Source organism: Bos javanicus, chromosome 7, assembly GCF_032452875.1.
Source record: "Bos javanicus breed banteng chromosome 7, ARS-OSU_banteng_1.0, whole genome shotgun sequence".
Taxonomy (NCBI): domain Eukaryota; kingdom Metazoa; phylum Chordata; class Mammalia; order Artiodactyla; family Bovidae; genus Bos; species Bos javanicus.
The window spans coordinates 107,531,123-107,556,175 of NC_083874.1; the positions used below are offsets into that span (position 1 = coordinate 107,531,123).

At 38.7% G+C, this 25,053-nt stretch overlaps 1 protein-coding gene across 3 annotated transcripts in view; it reads left to right on the forward strand.

The window, feature by feature from the left end:
* Nucleotides 1-25,053, forward strand: part of FER (FER tyrosine kinase) — a 467,773-nt gene that overhangs the window by 202,586 nt on the left and 240,134 nt on the right. For all 3 annotated transcript variants that reach the window (XM_061424535.1, XM_061424536.1, XM_061424537.1), the window contains one exon: nucleotides 14,617-14,706. In XM_061424535.1, the coding sequence (XP_061280519.1) occupies nucleotides 14,617-14,706 (90 nt within the window). The remainder of the gene's footprint in view (nucleotides 1-14,616; nucleotides 14,707-25,053) is intronic.

Sequence of the window (25,053 nt, forward strand, 5' to 3'; positions counted from 1 at the left end):
AGTAGGAAAGGGTGGACAGTGGAAGTGGGAGCGTTAAGAAGTGAGTTGACCAGCGAAATGCCATCGTATGTCAGATATTTAGGGCCCATTTGAAGCAATCATCATGTGACTCTCTCAACAGTGGTGGGTTGCCAAATGTTAGCTCAGAGAGAGCAGAAAGTTGGATTTGTCATGGTTGGGGTTTGCTGTGTGGAGACAACTAAGAGACCGGAGAGCAAGGGAATTGAGAATATGGCGAGTGTCAGTGGAGTGAGGCGTCATGGTCATCTCAGTGAGGAAGAGAACAAAAGAGAAGGTGATGGAGTGGAAGAAATTCGGAGACTCAAAGCCTTAGGGCTTCAGTGAAGTTGAAACATGGTTTTAGTGGATCTAGTTAAAAGCACACCAGTGGGGTAGGTGCTTGTGGCCAGAAAGAGACAAACTGAAATTCGTTAATTTGGACCTGTTACATGTGAGGATAATGTCCAGGAAAAGCCGTGACTAATGTAAAGTGGAAGAGAATGTTTTCTCTCCTACTACCTTTAATGAAATCCTCATGACATCATTTCTTGAGGTGAATTTTGTAGAATAATATTTCCCCCCAAAAAAGTACATTACTGAGGCTCTGAGACATGTTGCATTAAGAAATCTGCTTAAATATTTGTTTAACTGAGCAGTTCTAAAATCTGTGCAGTTACTAAACCTTTTGCAATATAATATCCATTAATAACCATCTACACTGGGGTTTTCACCAACACATTGGGCAGGTATTTCGTGTGTCATGTGCTGAAACTGTTCAACTAATGGGAATCGGTAAGAAGGAGCACCACAACATAGTAAATGTTTATTTTGCAAAGAATTTTGACATTTATGTTGATGCATTTCAATACTAAAATATTCATTTTCCTGTTAGAAGTTAACATATGTCCAAAACGTTAAAAATGTTAGTGCGTTATTTTGTTAGTGACATTTGTGATAGTTGTAATTATTGATTAGTAATCTTTAATTATTCATGGATATTCTAAGAAAGCCTACTGTATTCATTCCATAATAGCAGTCAACTATGGCAGATTAGTTAAGGCAAAATAGAGCATTTTTCCCCTCAGATTTCTGGATATGTCCAGAGATTCCGAATCGTGTCGTCAGGCATGTGCCCTGGTTTCTCAGTTGTGCCTGTTATCGTATCGACTTCACTCCCCGTGGTGGTGCCACGATGCTGCAGTGTGGTATTATCTCAGGAGGGCTGAGGCTGAGACAGACGCTTAGAACCTAGTTTGCTTCCTTCTAAAACAGGTTTCCTGGTTGTATTTTATTTGCTGATAATGCAAGGGTAACATTATACATACCACATTTCCTTTCTTTAAAATTTATGATTTTCTCTTTTTTAAGTCAGGATTCTCTTTTGAGTCCTGCTGTTTCTGATTCCATTCTAATAAAGTCTTGACTGAGGCCTTGAAACTTGAAATGTTCTCAGTTCTAGTTACAAAAGTGCTCTGAACAGATAAGAGGATTATTGATACATGTGCAGTATGAGACTATCAAACAGTATGTTTCCATTCATGAAACTTCTCAGATAAAGTTGGAAACTTAAAGCCTTTTACAAGAAATGAAATATGTTGCACAGTAGTCTTTATAGTATCCTTGTGAGGTCTGCAGCAAATACAAGGCCAATAAACTTCATCTCCCTTACCTCCCAAAAGCAATCAACAAAAGAAAACCAAAACAGAATAGCAATCAAAATTTCTGAGAAGTCTGGACGTTAACCCTTTAAATAGTTTTCTGAGAAATGTAATCTTTAAAGGCCTTCTGTGATAATTGACTGCTTTAGAAAATAGTAGTTAAATTCAAGTCTGTAACTTTTGATAAATTAATGACTTCTTACTGAAGACCCTTAAAGTATGTCTTTTTATTTTCTTGATTTGTGAATAAAGATAAATGATGACTAGTAGGTTACTTATCAGAGAATACGGTACAAAAGAATAGTTAAAAAAAAAAAAAGACTCATCAGAGATCTGAGGACAGAAAGAAACCTAAATGAACCAAAATCCAGAAAGTGACAAGCTTTCTTAGGGGGAAAAAAAAAAAAGACCTATGATTTCCTCCATCCTGGGTGGAGCTGTGTGATAAGAAGAAAGTTCCACTGAAAGGAATAAGGAGAAATCAACTGAACAAGCTTTAACCAAACTGGTGATAGCAGTGTAGGCTGGCGGGACAGATTAGAATCTGGGGGAGCCCTCCCCACAGAATGAGGCCGCTTCTGATCTGCTCACGTCTTCGCTGAGTTCAGCAGGGAATCAGAGATGAACACTTGAGAAAGATATCCCGAGTGACATCCTCCTCACATGTAAAAAGTGTTGCAGTATTGTCTGGGGGGCGTGGGGTGGCTGTTTGAGGTTAGAGGCAGGAGGACCGAGCCCTCTGGGTTTTTACTGACAAAAGAATGTTGGAACCCTCTCTCAGATGGATTCTCTGCAGGGACTTGTGGGTCTTCACAGAGTTGGGAGCAGTGGCCTTCTAAAGGCTAGAGAAGGTAGAAAGTTATCTTAGATATAATGTAGTGGGTAAGCCTGGGGAGGAAAGAGAGCTCCCCAGAGCCTGCCTTCTGCCCCCCTCACCCCTGCCAAAGAGCCTGCTGGAATCTGGCCACAGTTCAGATTCCATCCGTAGCTGAAGAAAAACTTGCTGCTGCTCCTGCTAAGTCGCTTCAGTCATGCCCGACTCTGTGTGACCCCATAGACGGCAGCCCACCAGGCTCCCCTGTCCTTGGGATTCTCTAGGCAAGAACACTGGAGTGGGTTGCCATTTCCTTCTCCAATGTATGGAAGTGAAAAGTGAAAGTGAAGTCACTCAGTCGTGTCCGACTCTTCGAGACCCCATGGACTGCAGCCTACCAGGCTCCTCCGTCTATGGGAGTTTCCAGGCAAGAGTACTAGAGTGGGGTGCCATTGCCTTCTCTGGAAGAAAAACTTGATCTAGCCCCAAATATTTGAAGCTGGTGATGGATTAATTAAAACCAAAGCAGTAGCAGAGGACAAGCCCAGCTTATTAACTACAGCCCCAATTCTAGCATCCTGAAAGGAAAAAAGAGTATGTGTGCCTCTTTCTTGAGGTAAACATATAGAATTCAGATTCTGCTTTTTTTTTTTTTTTTTAGTAGAAACCATCTGTTAAACATTGTATGGCCACTAAAAAGTAAGAAATGTGACCTACAGCTCAGAAAATAAGCAGACTTAGGGATGGCACTGTATTGTTAGTGTCTTTTAGGATAGCTTATGCAAATGCTTAGGGGTCTAAGAAAAGATATACAATGTGTGTGAAAAGATATACAGTGTGTATGGAGCAGTTCAGCAGCAGTGTGGATGCTATAAACATGGAAATTCTAGAATGAAAAATTTATCAGAACTGAGAAATTCATTAGCTGGACTTGTCAGTAGACTAGACACAGGACAATTACAGTGAGCTGTGAAGACAGGTGATAGAGAGCATTTAGAATGAAGCAAAAAGATAAAAATAGACAACTGAGTATTTGAGATCATGGGGTAATATCAAAAGGACTAACATACATGTTTAATAATTAGAATTTAAGAAAGGAGAGAGAGATGGGAGTAGAAACGTATTTGAACAGACATGGTTGTGTTTTCTAACACTTTCAATCCAGAAGTCCAGGATATTTAACAGACCCCAAAAAGAATAGTTAAAAGAAAAATTTACATGTACTTATATCCTAGTTGATTACAACGCAATCAGATAAAAAATAAGCATTATGTACAGGGGAATAATGACATGAATTCTTGCTGACTTCATACGAGGAACAATGGAGACCAGAACGCAAAACGCTGAAACAAAAGAAAAAAAAAGCCTCAACTTTGACTTCTATCTTCAGTGAAAGTATCCTTAAAAAAAATGAAGGCAAGCAGCACTTTACAATCACTGGGATGTTTATAATCAGAAAAACAGAAATAACAAGTGTTGGCGAGGATGTGAAAAATTTAGAAGCCTCATACATTGTTGGTGGGAGTGTAAAATGGGTCAACCAGTTTGGCAGTTCCTCTGAAAGTTAAAGTATAGAATTGCCACCAGGCTGTCTCCCTTTTTTTTTTCCTATGACCAACCTAAAATCAGGAGTATGTGTTCTGAAAGGCCAAAATGACATTACAATTTTTGTTGACTGAGTAAAATTAACGGAGTAAATTTCTTGAGTTTACTCAAGAAAAATAAGCATATCTGTTTTTAGAATGGCTATAGTAGTGATGATATTACGTGTAAACGTTCTCAACTCAAAAGCATTAAAATATAAGCTCCATTAGCCATTGTAACTTCCACAGATAGAACAATGCATAGGACATGGAAGTGAAAGTCATTCAGTCATGTACGACTCTGCGATCCCATGGACTATACCATCCTTGGAATTCTCTAGGCCAGAATACTGGAGTGGGTAACCTTTCCTTCCTCCAGAGGATCTTCCTAACCCAGGGATTGAACCCAGATCTCCTGCACTGCAGGCAGATTCAGTTCAGTCAGTTCAGTTGTTCAGTTGTGTCTGACTCTTTGCGACCCCATGGACTGCAGCACGCCAGGCCTCCCTGTCCACCACTAACTCCCGGAGTTCACTCAAACTCATGCCATTGAGTGGGTGATGCCATCCACCCATCTCATCCTCTGTCGTCCCCTTCTCCTCCCACCTTCAATCTTTCCCAGCATCAGGGTCTTTTCAAATGAGCCAGTTCTTCACATCACGTGACTTCAGCAACCAATGAATATTCAGGACTGATCTCCTTTAGGATTGACTGGTTGGATCTGCCATATGACCCAGCAATTCCATTCCTATATAAATCCCTAAAAGAGTTGAAAACAGATACTCAAGTATGTTTGTATGAATGTTCATTACAGCACTATTCACAACAGCCAAAAGATGGGAACTGCCCACATGTCCTTGTTAGTATTAGTAAAACCCAAATAATGATGGCTAAAGTTTATAAGCTCTCACTGTGACCTGGGAGACAGATGGGAGGAAAGAAGGGAAACGGGAGACAGAGAGGGAAGAGGAAGAGAGAGAAGGAAGCCGCTGGGAGAGGCACGTGCCGCTTACACAGTTAGTGACAAAGGGATGGTTTTGGCCTGATCAGAGCAGTTTGTTAAATATAATAATGAGCTTGGGAGTTAGTGAGGGTGAGGCTGAAGTTGGTAAAGTGCCTTGATTACTAGACATAGGGACCTCAAATGAAGTAACACTTTCATTCTCTATGTAGTCTATACATTATAACATATATGTTTCATAATTTGTTAGTTTAAGCAAAGGGAATAAATGTATGATCTTATTATTATGTCCCTTATTTATTTTAATAGCAGAATTTCAGTTAAAATGTCTTAATAATTTAATTCATAATAGTGTACTTTTTTAAGTTACTGAAATGCACAGTTGCTTACTGAGCAAAATCTATCTGTATGTAAATTGAGTCAGTGAGGTCCTCAAAAGGAAACTGGTTGGTGTGCATCTTGCACTTCTGGGTACTTTATAAAAAAACTATAATGGATATTTGTTCCTACACTTGAGGAAAGCTCCATGGAACACAAATTACATTTAGATATTGAACAGGAAGGGAGCTGATTATAGCCTGACGCTTGGGATTTGTTTCCCTAGTGGAGAAATCACCTTATTTAAGAGGATACAGAGTCAGGAAAGCAGACAGTATGCTGGGGAGCTTTACAGCCTGGGTTTTGCTGAACCCCGTTCTATTATACCATAGATTTCTTCAGCATTGTTATTTTAAGACAAAATCTTAATCATTCAAGCATTCCTTTTGTGCATTTAGTTTCCTATTTCATTATTTCAAAAAGTGAAAATGCTTCACTTAGCAAGGGGGTTGTCTTTCTCTTTTTTTGGGCTTCCCTTGTAGATTGCCTGGAGAAATATCAGTAACCTCAGATACACAGATGACACTACCCTTATGGCAGAAAGTGAAGAGGAACTAAAAAGCCTCTTGATGAAAGTGAAAGTGGAGAGTGAAAAAGTTGGCTCAAAGCTCAACATTCAGAAAACAAAGATCATGGCATCTGGTCCCATCACTTCAAGGGAAATAAATGGGGAAACAGTGGAAACAGTATCAGACTTTATTTTTGGGGCTCCAAAATCACTGCAGATGGTGACTGCAGCCATGAAATTAACAGACGCTTACTCCTTGGAAGGAAAGTTATGACCAACCTAGATAGCATATTCAAAAGCAAAGACATTACTTTGCCAACAAGGTTCGTCTAGTCAAGGCTATGGTTTTTCCAGTGGTCATGTATGGATGTGAGAGTTGGACTGTGAAGAAAGTTGAGTGCCGAAGAATTGATGCTTTTGAACTGTGGTGTTGGAGAAGACACTTGAGAGTCCCTTGGACTGCAAGGAGATCCAACCAGTCCATTCTAAAGGAGATCAGTCCTGGGTGTTCATTGGAAGGACTGATGCTGAGACTGAAACTCCAGTACTTTGGCCACCTCATGTGAAGAGTTAACTCATTGGAAAAGACCCTGATACTTGGAGGGATTGGGGGCAGGAGGAGAAGGGGACAACAGAGGATGAGATGGCTGGATGGCATCACCGACTCGATGCACATGAGTTTGGGTGAACTCCGGGAGTTGGTGATGGACAAGGACGCCTGGCATGCTGCGATTCATGGGGTCGCAAAGAGTCGGACATGACTGAGCGACTGAACTGAACTGAACTGAACTGTGGTTCAGCTGGTAAGGAATCCACCTGCAATGCGGGAGACCTAAGTTGGATCCCTGGGTTGGGAAGATCCCCTGGAGAAGGGAAAGGCTACCCACTCCAGTATTCTTGGGCCTTCCTGATGTCTCAGCTGATAAAGAATCCGCCTGCAATATGGGAGTCCTGGGTTTGATCCCTGGGTTGGGAAGATCCCTTGGAGAAGGGAAAGACTACCCACTCCAGTAATCTGGTCTGGAGAATTCCATGGACTGTATAGTCCACGAGGTCGCAAAGAGTCGGACATAACTGAGCAAATTTCACTATTGCTGTCTTTACTTTAATAAATATTCTTTTTTTTTTTTTTTTTTATACTTCTGTGATTCCATCTTTCTTTTTTTTTTTTTTTTTTTATTTTTTTTTATTTTTTATTTTTTATTCTTCCAATTTTATTTTATTTTTAAACTTTACATAATTGTATTAGTTTTGCCAAATATCAAAATGAATCCGCCACAGGTATACATGTGTTCCCCATCCCGAACCCTCCTCCCTCCTCCCTCCCCATACCATCCCTCTGGGCCGTCCCAGTGCACCAGCCCCAAGCATCCAGCATCATGCATCGAACCTGGACTGGCAACTCGTTTCCTACATGATATTTTACATGTTTCATTGCCATTCTCCCACATCTTCCCACCCTCTCCCTCTCCCACAGAGTCCATAAGACTGTTCTATACATCAGTGTCTCTTTTGCTGTCTCGTACACCGGGTTATTGTTACCATCTTTCTAAATTCCATATATATGCGTTAGTATACTGTATTTATGTTTTTCCTTCTGGCTTACTTCACTCTGTATAATAGGCTCCAGTTTCATCCACCTCATTAGAACTGATTCAAATGTATTCTTTTTAATGGCTGAGTAATACTCCATTGTGTATATGTACCACAGCTTTCTTATCCATTCATCTGCTGATGGACATCTAGGTTGCTTCCACGTCTTGGCTATTATAAACAGTGCTGCGATGAACATTGGAGTACACGTGTCTCTTTCCCTTCTGGTTTCCTCAGTGTGTATGCCCAGCAGTGGGATTGCTGGGTCATAAGGCAGTTCTATTTCCAGTTTTTTAAGGAATCTCCACACTGCTCTCCATAGTGGCTGTACTAGTTTGCATTCCCACCAACAGTGTAAGAGGGTTCCCTTTTCTCCACACCCTCTCCAGCATTTATTATTTGTAGACTTTTGGATCGCAGCCATTCTGACTGGTGTGAAATGGTACCTCATAGTGGTTTTGATTTGCATTTCTCTGATAATGAGTGATGTTGAGCATCTTTTCATGTGTTTGTTAGCCATCTGTATGTCTTTTTTGGAGAAATGTCTATTTAGTTCTTTGGCCCATTTTTTGATTGGGTCGTTTATTTTTCTGGAGTTGAGCTGTAGGAGTTGCTTGTAAATATTCTTAATATGCAAGCATCCAAGAAAAACAGTATGACGAACAAGTTTCCCAGGCAGTAAATACTTCTAAAATGATTTGTCTTCAGTAAGAACCCAATTGCTAGAATAAATCATTTAGAAACTGTTTTAATGCTTAAATTCTGTACTGTGATGGGAGTAGAAACTGTGTGTCCTTCATTCTCTCCAGCAGATCAACATCTGCAAAAGACTAAGGTATTTGTTTATTTATAAATCCATTCCTTTTATGAAGGACTTATTGATATTTGCAGTGTTTCATTTACATTATGGAGTTATCAACTGTTTAGAATTTTTTTTTGAGAGACAATCTTCTCTAGCATTGTAATTTCCCTGCAGCTATTCCTCACAAAATCACTCCAAATTTCATGGCTGCTTTGCATAAGAAGTCCCAAAGATATTTGGCACACAGCCTGGAGGTTGAGAGTGAATATTGTGAATATTATCTTTTTCTTGAATCTTACCGCCTGCTGATTTGAATAAACATCTGACTGTTCCTGCAGGGATGAATAATCCCTTTCATTGTTCCTTCTAAGAATGTTATTTGATTGAGTTTATTTACAGACGTCTATGAGAAACAATACATGGTTACTGCCTCAATGAATGCGCAGTTATTAACCAAAGAGTGTTCTGGTGTCACCTCTCTCCATAGTTCTTTCCCCCTTCCTGAGGACAAGTTCTGGGGGCACCGTCTGTCGGGTGTGACTGAGCTCCCCAGGGGGAGTAACTCTGATTGCCAGCCTGATCCAGTGCAACTCTTCCGTGAGAGCGTCCTTAGTGATCAGCGCGGTACAGATGACTGGGGAGTCGAGCAATGGTCACAGAATTTTCAAGATGAATATTTTTGTCTAGTCCAGTGTTCTTCTATTTGCTGATATGGAAACCTAAGAGCCAGAGTAGTTAAGTGGTTTGCCCAAATTTCTCTTCTGACATCAAGAATCTTATTCCTTCTTCCTTCAGTTCAGTTCAGTCGCTCATTAGTGTCCAACTCTTTGCAACCCCATAAGTCGCAGCACGCCAGGCCTCCCTGTCCATCACCAACTCCCGGAGTTCACTCAAACTCATGTCCATCGAGTCGGTGATGCCATCCAGCCATCTCATCCTCTGTTGTTCCCTTCTCCTCCTGCCCCCAATCGTGCCTCCTTTAAGAGCCTTGCTTTGAGACCTGTTACGTGCTTTTTCGGAGAAGGCAATGGCACCCCACTCCAGTACTCTTGCCTGGAAAATCCCATGGACGGAGGAGCCTGGTAGGCTGCAGTCCATGAGGTTGCTAAGAGTCGGACATGACTGAGAGACTTCCCTTTCACTTTTCACTTTCATGCATTGGAGAAGGAAATGGCAGCCCACTCCAGTGTTCTTGCCTGGAGAATCCCAGGGACAGGGGAGCCTGGTAGCTGCCGTCTGTGGGATCACACAGAGTCGGACACGACTGAAGTGACTTAGCAGCAGCAGCAGCACGTGCTTTTTGGTTCAAGTCGTTAATTTGTAATTTACTTCGGCATCTATATAGACTGTCATTTGGAAGAGGGGTTCATTTTTAGCAAAACCTCAATACTTGCCTTTTATATCTTCACCTTTGGACAGGAGATGAAGGTAACTTGAGAGCCTATTTTACTATAATTTGAGAATTTCAGTGAAGAGTGATTTGGAAACTGTATAGGTTTGGTTTTACTTGAACTGTAATTAAGATATTATTTCTTTCAGAATATTTTGAAAGAGTTATCATAGATAGGCTTTTAATTATTATGGAAGTCTCTTAGTTATTATATATATATGTATATATATATTGAGAGGGATATTGAGAAGCTCTGCTTTAATTTTAATGGAATGAAAAGCTGTTCTTAAATGAGATGTGAAACTGATACTGCATCTGTTCTTTCTAGATACCTTTATGGAATTTTTATAGGCTACTCATCATAATATTATTTGATAACATCATATATTACTTCATCACATTGCCTCTCCTTTCCCTCCTTCACTGGCCCACAGCTGTCTCCACTTTGAGGGACTTTTAGCTAGAACTGATCCCTGTTTATCTGGAGAAATCTCTTTACCTTGTTAAATCATCACCAGCCTTAGCAGGCCTACAGGCAAAATTAGACGCTTTGTCCGTGGTAACTGAAGAGAAGCTTTTTAATTTTAATTGTTAAAGTAGCCATTTAATTCATTGATACAATAATCAGCATAATTTGATGTATTGTTAGGTGGATTATTTAAACTTGATATGTAATGCTACACTGACCAGAAATTCTTTTGGTAAAATAATTTCACGTTAATTTGTGGAAATCTGGGCACCAAGTGAGCTGACACTGGTTAAAATGTTTTATAAACTCTAAGCCACAGGACTGGAAAAGATCAGTTTTCATTCCAATCCCAAAGAAAAGCAATGCCAAAGAATGCTCAAACTACCGCACAATTGCACTTATCTCACACGCTAGTAAAGTAATACTCAGAATTCTCCAAGCCAGGCTTCAGCAATATGTGAACCCTGAACTTGCTGATGTTCAAGCTGGTTTTAGAAAAGGCAGAGGAACCAGAGATCAAATTGCCAACATCCACTGGATCATGGAAAAAGCAAGAGAGTTCCAGAAAAACATCTATTTCTGCTTTATTGACTATGCCAAAGCCTTTGACTATATGGATCACAATAAACTGTGGAAAATTCTTAAAGAGATGGGAATACCAGACTACCTGATCTGCCTCTTGAGAAACCTATATGCAGGTCAGGAAGCGACAGTTAGAACTGGACATGGAACAACAGACTAGTTCCAAATAGGAAAAGGAGTACGTAAAGGCTGTATATTGTCACCCTGCTTATTTAACTTCTATGCAGAGTACATCATGAGAAACGCTGGGCTGGATGAAGCACAAGCTAGAATCAGGATTGCCGGGAGAAATCTCAATAACCTCAGATATGCAGATGACACCACCGTTATGGCAGAAAGTGAAGAGGAACTAAAGCCTCTTGATGAAAGTGAAAGTGGAGAGTGAAAAAGTTGACTTAAAGCTCAACATTTTGAAAACGAAGATCATGGCATCCAGTCCCATCACTTCATGGGAAATAGATGGGGAAACAGTGGAAACAGTGTCACACTTTATTTTTCTGAGCTCCAAAATCACTGCAAATGGTGACTGCAGCCATGAAATTAAAAGACGCTTACTCCTTGGAAGGAAAGTTATGACCAACCTAGATAGCATATTCAAAAGCAGAGACATTACTTTGCCAACAAAGGTCCTTCTAGTCAAGGCTATGGTTTTTCCTGTGGTCATGTATGGATGTGAGAGTTGGACTGTGAAGAAATTTGAGTGCCGAAGAATTGATGCTTTTGAACTGTGGTGTTGGAGAAGACTCTTGAGAGTCCCTTGGACTGCAAGGAGATCCAACCAGTCCATTCTAAAGAAGATCAGCCCTGGGTGTTCTTTGGAAGGAATGATGCTAAAGCTGAAACTCCAATAATTTGGCCACCTCATGCAAAGAGTTGACTCATTGGAAAAGACCCTGATGCTGGGAGGGATTGGGGGCAGGAGGAGAAGGGGACGACAGAGGGCGAGATGGCTGGATGGCATCACTGACTCGATGGATGTGAGTCTGAGTGAACTCCGGGAGTTGGTAATGGACAGGGAGGCCTGGCGTGCTGCGATTCATGGGGTCACAAAGAGTCAGACATGACTGAGCGACTGAACTGAATCGTGTTTGATTATTCCTTAAAAAACTTAGTCTATTTATTGCTTCTAATAATACATTTTTTTAAGATCACATTATTTGAAGAGTGTCTTTAAATGAAAGGTTCTTTCACTGATCATATTCCTTTGAATACAGACAATATTATGCTGTGTAACTTAATATAAGGGAAGCAATTTTTTTATTCCACACCTAGACCTATCTACTAGTCTTACCTAGTTGGTAATAGCTTTTTTTTTTAAATTTTATTTTATTTAACTTTACACTATTGTATTGGTTTTGCCATATATCAAAATGAATCTGCCACAGGTATACACGTATTCCCCATCCTGAACCCTCTGCCCTCCTCCCTCCCCATACCGTCCCTCTGGGTCATCCCAGTGCACCAGCCCCAAGCATCCAGTATCATGCATCGAACCTGGACTGGCGACTCGTTTCATATATGATATTATACATATTTCAATGCCATTCTCCCAAATCATCCCACCCTCTCCCTCTCCCATAGAGTCCAAAAGACTGTTCTATACATCAGTGTCTCTTTTGCTGTCTCATATACGGGGTTATTGTTACCATCTTTCTAAATTCCATATATATGCATTAGTATACTGTATTGGTGCTTTTCTTTCTGGCTTACTTCACTCTGTATAATAGGCTCCAGTTTCATCCACCTCATTAGAACTACCTTATGACCCAGCAATCCCACTGCTGGGCATACACACTGAGGAAACCAGAATTGAAAGAGACACATGTACCCCACTGTTCATCGCAGCACTGTTTATAATAGCCAGGACATGGAAGCAACCTAGATGCCCATCAGCAGATGAATGGATAAGAAAGCTGTGGTACATATACACAATGGAGTATTACCCAGCCATTAAAAAGAATACATTTGAATCAGTTCTAGTAATAGCTTTTTAAGAAAATGTTTCTCTTTAGCATTAGTAAGAGGCTTGGGGAGAAATTGTTCTCTTTACTTTCGTAGGGTTCGATGCCCAAGATGTAGCTTGAGGAGAGTTATTTTTACCATTACAGTGAATATTGCTGTAAATATATGCAAGTAAAATACATTCTAACACTTAAATCTCTCCATTGAATATTCTAGTTTTCTGCATAACCTCCCTGTAATTTTCGGTTCTGTTCTCATACTACTCCTACATAGGGATTCTACTCTCTTTAATATTTTAAGAGCATTGACTCAATTGATCTCCTAAGATTATTTTAAAGTATTAGTAGGCATATGTTTGTAGAATAATAAAAACTAACAGTACCACAACTTGTAGAATAACAGCAAATAACCTGGCAATAAGCAAGTGGAGAGACAAAGGTTAAATTCCAGGAAACATGATGTTTACCAGGTAGCATGTGACGAAAAATATTTACTATATAAAGAGACATACTATAGGTATTGGAGACACGGTGTCAATTGAAAAACAAAAACACACAACCTAAAGCTTGGGAATTAGGTTTTATCAATGGGCTTGTTGAGGACTTAAGCCCAGGACACAGCCCCTCAGATAGGTCTCGAGAGATTGCACTGAAAGGGTGAGGGAGGAGTCATAACAGACAGGAATTTTTGCAACCAGCCAGGTAGTTGGAACATCAGTACATTACTGCTGATTAAAGTAAGGTGGACGTCTCATGTTAATAAGTGTAGTCCTTTTCTGCGTGTGGGAAGGTGCAGGAGCCTGGCTCACTGAAGTCGTCCCTTTGACGTGCACCTCTGGTATCGAGGGCCAGTGTCCACTTTCTTCTCCATCCTCTCAGGGTGGACAGCTGAGGCAGCCGCAGAGGCTGATTGTGCGATTCCGTGACATCCTGTGTTTACTGACGTGGCAGGAAACAGTGTTTATCTATGAGAGGAAACGGAAGATGCTGTTTGTGGCCTGCTCTGGTTATTTTTCCACCACGAGTCGAGTATCACTGCTGTTGGAAGACATGGAAGTACAGAGCTTGGCGCTGTGATGCCTTGTTCTTTGTCTGCTGCCAGCAGTGGAACTGGAGTCGCTATGCGACCATTAGTCAGTGCTTTTACTACCCTCACACGCGCTTTGCTGTCGTTCTCACCTCCAGGCTCTCAGCGTTGCTTTCCTTCCTGCTCTTCTTTGCTAACCTCTCTTACCTCTCCCATCACCTGTGTCTGTAGAACGGATCTAAGGATTTGAAATTTTAAGGAAGAGTTTCCTTCCGTTGTGGTATGTGACCTGCAGAAATGCATCCCGTAGCAAATAGTAGCCTGGACGCGCTCCCTTAGTGGCAGAGCTGCCGCCCCTGCCTGCTTGGTTTGCCTTGTCCTTTCCGTTGCCATCGTTCTCATCATCACGTCAGTCTCTGGGAAACCTCCACGCTGCTCAAGTGAAGTTCGCTGTTTAGAAATACATTCCGTACAATTCTCCTCCCGCCCCCTCTACTCCCGTTTTTTCCTTGAAAATCCCTCACAACCGTCAGAAATTTTCTGTTAGACTGATTCCTTCTAGTTTGTGTCTCCCCTGCCCCGCCTTGTGCTAATGCTTATGTTTCTGTGGGTTTTCTTTGCATTTCTTGTTTTCTCTTATCTCATGAATTTCTATTTCTTATTTTTTCCCAAATCATGATATTTATTGAGCAAACAGGCAAATAAAATGCTGCAGAGTTCATGTGCATTTGATTACTTATCACTTGGAATGTTAGGAAACTTGCATTTTATTTACTTGCAAGACAGAGTGAATGGACTTAAGCTGCGGATAAATGCCTGATTGCCTAGCGTAGCTGTGTATGTACCCGACAGTTTACTACTGCTAACAGCTTCTTTCTGCATCTCTCCAGGAAAGGAAGGAGAGGCTGTCCAGATTTGAGTCTATTCGTCACTCAATTGCTGGAATCATTAGATCTCCAAAATCTGCACTGGGCTCTTCAGTAAGTACGATGAATTCTATACATTACTGAAAATAGTCATTGTCTAGCTTTCTTCTGATGTATCAGTGAATGTCATGTAAATTTGTATTTATCAATGGAAAGGTAAGCAGACAATTTAACTTTATGTGTGCATGTGAATCTGTGTGTATATTAATGATATGTGTATAGTAAGACCCATGTAACAGTGAAATAAGGAAGAAAGAAATAAATTTGATTTGTAGACTTTCTGTACTGCGTATAAGTACTTACAGTATTTTATGTACTTTGTAACATTGAGGAAAACTATAAATATAATTATTTTACAGTGAAACATTTTTATAATAGGGATTATTATATATGTATTTAAAAAATGTATCATTTTATATGTGTTCATATTTTTAAGAATGTTTTAATTGGAAAATTAAAGTCCATTTGAAATTTGTGCGTGGCACATGGTAATGTATAGAATATTCACTACTCCTAGTAATAGCAGCTATAGCCAAGCAAGATAAAAAAAATATTCCATTTATATATAAAAGTATAAAGTATTTTTTTGCTTCATTACCTATAATACTAAGTCATCATGCTTTTTATTCTAGCCATGCCTCACTCTCAGTATAGAGCTTTATAGTATTTTATTGAATGATGGTTGAAACAATATTCAGTACAAACTAATTACATGCTTTCCCCCCCATCTTGCCAAGTTTCTACAACATAATATCTTAATATTATTTCTTGTTCTTTAAAAGTTTAGCTAAAACAATGTGACCTACTCATATATTTAAAAAAAAAGTGCTTCCTAACCTTAGATTAGTTCACTGTTCATTTCGGATATATTTGCTATAGTTCCTTTTCAATATGTGGCTTTCCTGGTGCCTCAGTGGTGAAGAATCCATCTGCCAAGCAGGAGACACAGGTTTGATCCCTGGGTTGGGAAGATCCCCTGGAGGAGGAAATGACAACCCACTCCAGTATTTCTGCCTGGGAAATTCCATGGACAGAGGAGCCTGGTGGGCTGAATTCCACGGGGCCGCAAAGAGTTGGACATGATCTAACGATTGAGCATGCACGCTTTTTAATATGTTAGACATATTCCCATATTTATTCCACTCAAGCAACAATCTTTTATACACAACTGTGGCAAGGCATCAGGTATTTTAATTAAAAAAAAGGAAGAAAAATATATTTTGCGTAAAAGATTTTCAACTTATCTTTTAACCTTTGATGCTGCCATTGTCACTTTCAGCGTTCAGAAGTATCCACAGGAGAAAACTAATGCAGACCGTCTCATGTGGCATTAAGTAGCAAATGAAAATTAAAATTGTGTGCAGGAGCCACATGACAGAGTACTTCTCTTTCAAGCCTTATCTCCTGCTCTTATTTTCATAAATTTACAACTCTACAGATAAATAGTAGTTTATAAGACTTGGTTTATTATGATTTGACAGTCAAAGTAAGGCATAGGAGACTTGATTAAGAATTCATGAGAAGTTTCAGAGACTCTATGAGGAGAGTTTTTTTGATAATTTTTATTAGAAGAAAAGGGCTTCCCTGGTGGCTCAGATGATAAAGAATCTGCTTGTAATGCAGGAGACCTCGATTCAATCCGTGGGTTGGGAAGATCCTCTGGAAGAGCGCATGGCAACCCACTCCAGGATTCTTGCCTGGAGAACCCCATGGATAAAGGAGCCTGGTGGGCTACAGTCCATGGGGTCACAGAGAGTCGGGCATGACTGAGCGACTAAGCACAGCACATTAGAAGAAAAAGAAACAGTTCTTACAAGGAAATATTTAAAGTATTTTTTAAACAGAGGATGAAAGAGGTTTTTCTTTTCCTTTACGACACATTGATTTACATCTAGAAACAAAGGAGAAATCCTGTTTGTTCATTAAGATGAAGTTGTATGGGGTTAGCACTCCAAAAGTACGTCAGATATACTGTACACAATCTTCATAATTAGTTGATATAAATCATAGCTTTTTAAATGCCTTAAGATATTTACATGTTTTGTCTCCACTTAAAAGTGGTATTTACCTTATTCTTAAGTAAAATTACTAAATTGGCAGTGATTGATATAGGTTAAATTTGGTGTTTACTGACTGCTTTTATCTGAAATGAAGTGCCTTTCCCACAAAGCATGTACCTCATTCATATATACATTTAAATAACCTTATCAACATCCTTGAAGCTATGAAATGCCCGTTTCATTTAAGAAAATTTCCCTTTGTAATCAAGAATTCTAGTGAATCTGTACGTTGTCTTGCATTTGATCACGTTTTTATCTTCATGATTAAGGCAGTCATTATATCCATCACTTAAGAGCCCTTTGACATTCCCTGGTTTATTCAGAAATCTTATGAACTAAGAAGACTGAGATAGTCTGCACTTTATGACACTGGTACACTGTGAGTAAAGGTACAGAACTACTTCTGTAAGGTGTTAAATATCCTGTTTACTTGAAGAAGATTTTCCCCTCAACTACACAGGTAACTGAGGTCTTGAGTCTTACTGTCTTACTGTGAATGTGAAGGTTTCAGGTAGTATGATAGTCTAAGATAAACTTTAGAGGCTATTTAATTATAATTACAATTTTTTTCTGACATAGTTTAGTATTGTTGAGTATTCTAGTCTGGTAAAGGTAGTGTAAAAGAAGGAAAATTTTTAATTACTCTAAACGAGTTTTTCTTTAAAACTTTTTAAGAACCCTGCCAAAATGGCAAACTTAAGCCAATTAATTTATTTTTTTGTGATATACATCACACAATGCGAAACGCACCATTTCAGCATATACACGCAGTGGTTTTAGCATATTCATTGTTGTGGAACCATCACCATCATATACATACAGAGCCTTTCAGTCTCCCTAATTAGAAACTCCTGTTAGCAATTGGTCTTAATTTCCCCCCTTTTCAATTTTCTGGTAATCACTCATCTATTCTTGATCCTATGGATTTGCCTTTTCTGGACATTTCCCATAAATGGAGTCACGCTATGTGGCCTTCTCCTGCCTGGTTTCTTTCACTTCGTGTAGTGTCTTCTTGATTCATCCATGGTGTAGCATTTATTGGAACTTCATTGCTCTCTATGAGAGAATAGTGTTTCCTTGTGTGGGTTTATCTGACATTGTTTACCTATCCATCAGCTGACATTTAGGTTCTACTTTTGGGCTATTATGAATAAAGCTGCAGGGAACATTCAAATACAAGTTTTTATGTGAATGTATGTTTTCAGTTCTTTCAGTTATATACCAGGGAATTGCTGGGTCATGTGGTAATTCTGTGTTTAATTTCTGAGGAACTACCAAACTGTTTTCCACAGTGTTCGCAGCATTTTGCATTTGCACCAGCAAAGCATATTATTTGAGTGTTCCAGTTCTCTACAATCTCAACACTTTTTATTTTTCCATTTTTTTTAAATTATGGGCATCCCAGTGGGTATGAAATGATATCTTATTGTAGTTTTATTTGCATTTTCCTGACAATTGATGATGTTAAGTATCTTTTAATGTGATTTGTTGTCACTTGTATGTATTCTTTGGAGATATGACTATTCATATCCACTGTATATGTTTTAATTGGTGATTTTCCTTCATTGTTGAGTTATGAGTTCTTTATGTATTCTGAATACAAGCCCCTTATCAGATACATAATTTAAAAATTTTTTTCCATCATTCTTGGAATTGTCTTGACACACAAAAGTTTTTAATTTTGAGAAAGTCCATTTATCTAATTTTCTTTCATTGCACATACTTTTGGTGCTGTATCTAAAAAAATTGTCTAGTGCAAAGTCATGCAAACCCTCACCTGTGTTTCCTTCTAGAGTTCTGTAGTTTTACATATAGGTCTTTGATCCACTGCAAGTTAATATTTGCATATGGTATGAGGTATATATTCAAATTATTTTTTAAAGTGTGGAAGCATATTTAATTTAAAATCTAAAAGCAACAACTATGAAATCGCTGGTTTTTTACTCAAACATATAAAATTGGGAGCTTAGAGCATAATTTTAGATAAAACTGTTAATTGCGTTATACAAAAGGAAATGGATTAATCATGATAGTATTCCCATTGAACTTCTCATAGCTACTTATTTTGCCATTTTTTACACTGTGGCTAAAATGTAGATCTCTCTGTGAAGACAGTCTGATGGAGCACTTTAATCAGAAATGTTGCTGGAAGGAAGAATGTCAGATAATTAGCTCATAGGTGAATTTGACTTTAACAGACTATAATATCTGATGATAGATGTTTAATATTTACTGTTATGGTGAGATTAGTATTTTAATACGCTGTATCAGCTCCAAGCAGGTGTTTCTTTTTTTCTACTGCACTAAAGGAGTTAAATAGCCTATTCTGAGTCCCTCCAGGCGCTGAGGTCTGCTTCATATCCTGCATCTTTCGTGCTTCAGGCGGTTATGAATTTGCATTGAGGACTATTTCTCATAGACTGCTTCTGAAATCAAGGCCAGGGGTGTTAGACAGGGTTCGTTGTATAATCTGAAAGCCTACAGGCGATCATGAGGGTCCATTTCCATTGAAAGTCTTTCAAACCACATTATATTCGATGAGATCTGTTCTAGTCATATCAAGAATACTGCCCTTTCTCCAGAGCCATTTTTTTACTGCAGAATTTTTGTTATAAGTGGCTGAACAATCTCTTCTGTCTTACAGCCCCTTCTGAGTACTAGTTGTTCACTGATGAGTGGAGTACAGAACACATTTATAATAGTAGCACTCTTTGAAAAATGTTATTTAAAATACAAATAAAGCACACTTTGGTCCAGATAATTGTTCTTTAGATGTCAGAAGAATTATTAAATTATTCTTCTGTTGCCTTAAAATTAACATTTTTCTGGATCTAGGTTTTTAAAAATTTTTGAATTACTTTGAACTTGATTGAAAATAAAAATATTCAAAAATAATGATGTGCATCCATAATAAATAATTATATACTAAGTAAGATTTGCTTGTTTGCTTCTGTTTAGAAAATAAGCAAATTATGGTTCAGTTGTGTTTGTTGTACGTTGGTTATCATGTTGGTATTATAATGCTGGGCTTTCACCTTTGGCATAAGGGAATATAGTTATTTTCATTCATAACATAAAAAACTGCTCATGTTTTTTAGTGTCTTTCTTTAAGTCCAACAGAACAACCTTGTACTTCCTCTGACAAGGGATGTTGTTAAGTTCAACTTAGATATTATGTATTTTAAAACTTGGTTGTCTTCCTTTATCCTTAAGGACTTAATATTTATTTATTTATCCCAGACAGTAACATGTAGAAAAATGAGAAATAGGAAAAATAAAAATTAAACTTCTTACATCATATCACTGCCATAAATAGATTGAATTCTCCATGTAGCTAGTCATGTCTAAGAAAACTAAATAATATTCTCAGAATTACATGTTTTGAATCCCTAGTATTATACATAATTTTTAAGAAGAGCTTATCAAGCTTTCAGTTCAGTCAGTTCAGTCACTCAGTCGTGTCCGACTCTTTGCGACCCCATGAATCGCAGCACGCCAGGCCTCCCTGTCCATCACCAACTCTCTGAGTTCACTCAGACTCACATCCACCGAGTCAGTGATGCCATCCAGCCATCTCATCCTCTGTCGTCCCCTTCTCCTGCCTCCCATCCCTCCCAGCATCAGGGTCTTTTCCAATGAGTCAACTCTTAACTTGAGGTGGCCAAAGTACTGGAGTTTCAGCTTTAGCATCATTCCTTCCAAAGAAATCCCAGGGCTGATCTCCTTCAAAATGGACTGGTTGGATCTCCTTGCAGTCCAAGGGACTCTCAAGACTCTTCTCCAACACCACAGTTCAAAAGCATCAATTCTTCGGCGCTCAGCTTTCTTCACAGTCCAACTCTCACATCCATACATGACCGCTGGAAAAACCATAGCCTTGACTAGACGGACCTTTGTTGGCAAAGTAATGTCTGCTTTTGAATATGCCATCTAGGTTGGTCATAACTTTCCTTCGAAGGAGTAAGCGTCTTTTAATTTCATGGCTGCAGTCACCATCTGCAGTGATATTGGAGCCCCCAAAAATAAAGTCTGACACTGTTTCCCCATCTATTTCCCATAAAGTGATGGGAACAGATACCATGATCTTAGTTTTCTGAATGTTGAGCTTTAAGCCAACTTTTTCACTCTCTTATCAAGCTTTATTTTCTATTATTTCAGTACATAGAGTGTGTGTGCTAAGTCACTTCAGTCATGTCCCACTCTTTGCGATCCTATGGACTGTAGCCCACGAGGCTCCTCTGTCCATGGGATTCTCCAGGCCAGAACACTGGAGTGGGTTGCCATGCCCTCCTGCAGGGGAGCTTCCTGAACTAGGGATGGAACCCAAGTCTCTTCTGTCGCTTGTACCGGCAGGTGGATTCTTCACCGCTAGTGCCACTTAGGAAGCCACACAGAGAGTAAGCCTCTTCTTTTATGTGTTTGCTCAGATGCTTACAGCATTTGACCCAGATCATGTCAGAATGACACTGTGTTCTGTACAGGCAATCCCAACTTGATGATAAATTTTCAAATTTACCGAGCTGTGATTTCATACTGATTCATCAGAATGATCTGGTAATAGTTTTAGTTGAGATGTGTAGTATAGCACTTGCACTGAAGACAGTTAATGGACTAAAATGTTATTATTGATGCAGTGGTACATTTTCTCTGCAACATTGTATGAGCTTCAGGTCAGGATGTTTGATTTGGAAAAAATAAAGCTGTAGAAAAAATGGCAGCAATGTGATGAGATGAAAGAGAATGAATGAGAGTCACAGGCACAACTGGAAAAAGTAAATGGATAAAAATAATGAGAAAAAAGAACGATTACTCATAAAAAGAAGTTGAGTAAAGGAACTAAAGAAGCAGGGAAGAAAGCAAAGTCAGGAGAAATCAGAAGGTATTGGAGAAGTATGAGACCAAAAATGAATGACCTTTAAAAAATATGTTTTGCTAGAGATAGGGTCTCTTATTAGACATCCTGGAAGGTACACAAACAGGCAGTCAAGGAAGTGGAAAGTCATGGAAGTAAGGTGATGTTCAAGTTTGATTAAGTTGTGTATCTTTGGGGAAGAGTGACACTAATATTGTTTGGGGAAGAATTGTATAAGAATGTGAATCTGATCAGCATGTAATTCTGCCTAATCATTATGGTAATCATAGTTGTATTATTACCTAATGACTGAACAAACTCAAAGTCTCAAAAAGTACAAAAATTGTTAATTAAGGAATTTGTTAATAAGAGTTTTGCTTCTAGTTTCATAGTATAAAGTGAACATTAGGTAAAGTATGCTTTTGATAAAAATAAGATATCAATGCATGAAAAAAAGATCAATTCTACTTTATTGCTAAAAAAATAGGATTTGTCAATTTACAGATAGGCCTTTGTGCCTGTTGAAGATGGAAGCACTGCTTTACATCCTGTTTGTCCAGCAGGAATGCCAACAGTCATGAAGGTGAAATATCCAGAGTGTTTACATGGCCCTTTCATAGAAAGTCGCCTTTACTGCGTAACTCAGATTCCTACTCAGTAGGCCAGTATTTCCCACCTTTTGCAAGTGTTTGGTGATTTTCTTCTGTTTGTATGACATTTGATTCTTAATCGCCCCTAAAATCTCTCAGTGATATATAGCTTTAAAATTAAAGGGGTCATTATGGAATTTTTTAGAAATGTTTAAAATCCTATGAGTTACTTGTAGACACTATATTATTACACTCGGTTTGAAATAATTCTTTACTTCAATTGTTAAACTAATAACTAAATTTATATAAGGATTTAGAAGAGAATTATGTTCACTTTTATGTTTATTAAAAATTCATAAAAACTCATATGTTAGTGTTGAAATTTTATTTAGCTTGTTTCAAACTCACTGAGAGGTTTACTTGCATATTTTCGATGCTGTTATATTTTAGATTTTTTTTTTTTAATGGTTCCTTATTTGGGTGCTTAATTTGAGTAAAATCCAGACATTGATTTTTTTAAAAAACATTGTTGTCTTTGCTTCTCATAAGGAGCTAATCTTGTGCTCAAATGTTTGAGATAAAAGCATACAAATATTCATTAAATTCTTGGTAATTAGTCTTAATTAGACTAAGACAAAAAAATAACCTCATTCTTAAGTCTGGAAAAAAATTTTCATTTTCTTGGGCTGATTCCTCATTGCCTCTTCATTTAAACCATCTTTTTATCAAACTAAGTTCAGTATGTTTTTTCTGAAATATTCTTTAAGAATAAGGTCTGGGGAAAAAGGTAGATAGCTAGTCTAGTCAATCAGGAAAGCTTGTCTTATTATTGTGTAACTTGTTAATTATGTTATTATGTTACTGCACATATGAAAATGGAAACTTCATCTTCCCCATGTCTTTGACAAAAATTTTAGATAACAAGGAAAAATCTTTCCCCACTTAGGCTGAGAAAGTTGTGATGTTTGAAGTAAAAAGCTTCCTTTCATTTTTGATGTCATTATGAAAGCCTTTGGAATGCTGGATTCCATTGCTGGCACGACCTTCATTCTGTTACTGTCAGGCTTGCAAAGCTGTATTAGAATTTAGTTGAAAGCACATTAATAAAATGTTTTTTTCCAGTGTTTCCAGGGAGATTCCTGAAAGACCTTGGTAGATGCAGTCAGGGGCTGTGTACAGCCTTTTCCTGTGTATGCATGTCTCACATGTACACACACATATACCCATAGTGACTTCAGCCTGCGTTCCATGACGGTATTGTCTAGGGCCAGGAACGGCAGATGGCGAAGTTTTCCTTCCTACCCAAAAGACCTTATGAAACAAAAGAACAGAAGTATAATCCCTATGAAATACCATTGTAAGTTCCTTCCCGTTTATTTCTCTTTTTAAAACAAACAAACAAACTTAGATGTTTCAGAATGATTTTTTTCCCCCAAAATGTATTCCTCACCTTCAGATGCTTAAATGAATTTCTGTGTTAGCTGAGCTTTTGTATTTCCAATGCCCTTCTGACTTAATGAATTCCCCAGGGTCCTTGTTGTCCCACTTCTAAATAAATCAACCTTTTGGAGGATAGGCTGATAGGAGAGGAAATCAAGCACATGATATCCTTGTTTGTGATGCTTTTCTATTATGTAGACCTTTTAAAAAAGAGATAATAATAAAAAGTTTTTTTTGCCTAAAAGTGACACTGAATTTCTTTCTATATTGATTCTTCTCAGAGGAAAAAATCAATAAAACACTCGCCATTGGCGAGACTTGAAAATATTTCTATAACAGTAAAAATTTTAGTGTTTTCTATATTGAAATCCATTGTGACAAAATTTTAAAGAAGAAATATTTAATCATTCTGACCACCTACTTTATAAACTGTTAGTATCAGTATACACAAAAATTAATTTCATATGGATTATGCATTTGTTTTAAAAAAATAATTTTTTTTTTTTCTCATAGTTGTGGCTAGTTCTTTATATAATTCAATTGTAAACCCATTTTGGGAATACAATTTAAATTGTTTTGAAAGTAAAGTATTTGTCATAATTCTAACAAAAGAAAAGGCTTATTCAGCTTATAAACAATTTCCATGTACAGATGCATCATATATGTATTTAAAGAATTAATCTCACAGTGGCAGGGCTTCCTTGGTGGCTTGGATGGTAAAGACTCTGCCTGCAATGTGGAAGACCTGGGTTCATTCCCTGGGTTGGGAAGATCCCCTGGAAAAGGAAATAGCAACCCACTCCAGTATTCTTGCCTGGAGAACCCCATGGACAGAGGAGCCTAGTGGGCTGCTGTCCATGAGGTCACAAAGAGTTGGACACGACTGAGCGACTAGCATTCGCACTCACATGGTGGTAGAAGTAGAAACCAAACTGTGTACTCTTCTTTGAATTCTGTTTGGGATTTCTCAGTTTTTTAAGTCAGTAGGATGGGCTTTGGCTAATATAAAATGGAACTTTGACCAGTAAATTTTAGGCCTCTTCAAGTGATAAAACTTGAGGGCTTCCCTCATAGCTCAGTCAGTAAGGAATCTGCGTGCAATGCAGGAGACCTGAGTTCGATTCCTGGATTGGGAAGATCCCCTGGAGAAGGAAATGGCAGTCCACTCCAGTACTTCGGCCACCTGATGTGAAGAGCTGGCTCATTTGAAAAGACCCTGATGCTGGGAAAGATTGAAGGTGGGAGGAGAAGGGGATGACAGAGGATGAGATGGCTGGATGGCATCACCGACTCAATGGACATGAGTCTGAGTGAACTCCGGGAGTTGGTGATGGACAGGGAGGCCTGGCGTGCTGCGATTCATGGGGTCGCAAAGAGTTGGATACGACTGAGCGACTGAACTTAACTGAACTGATTCTTGCCTGGAAAATCCCATGGACAAAGGAGCCTGGTGGGCTAC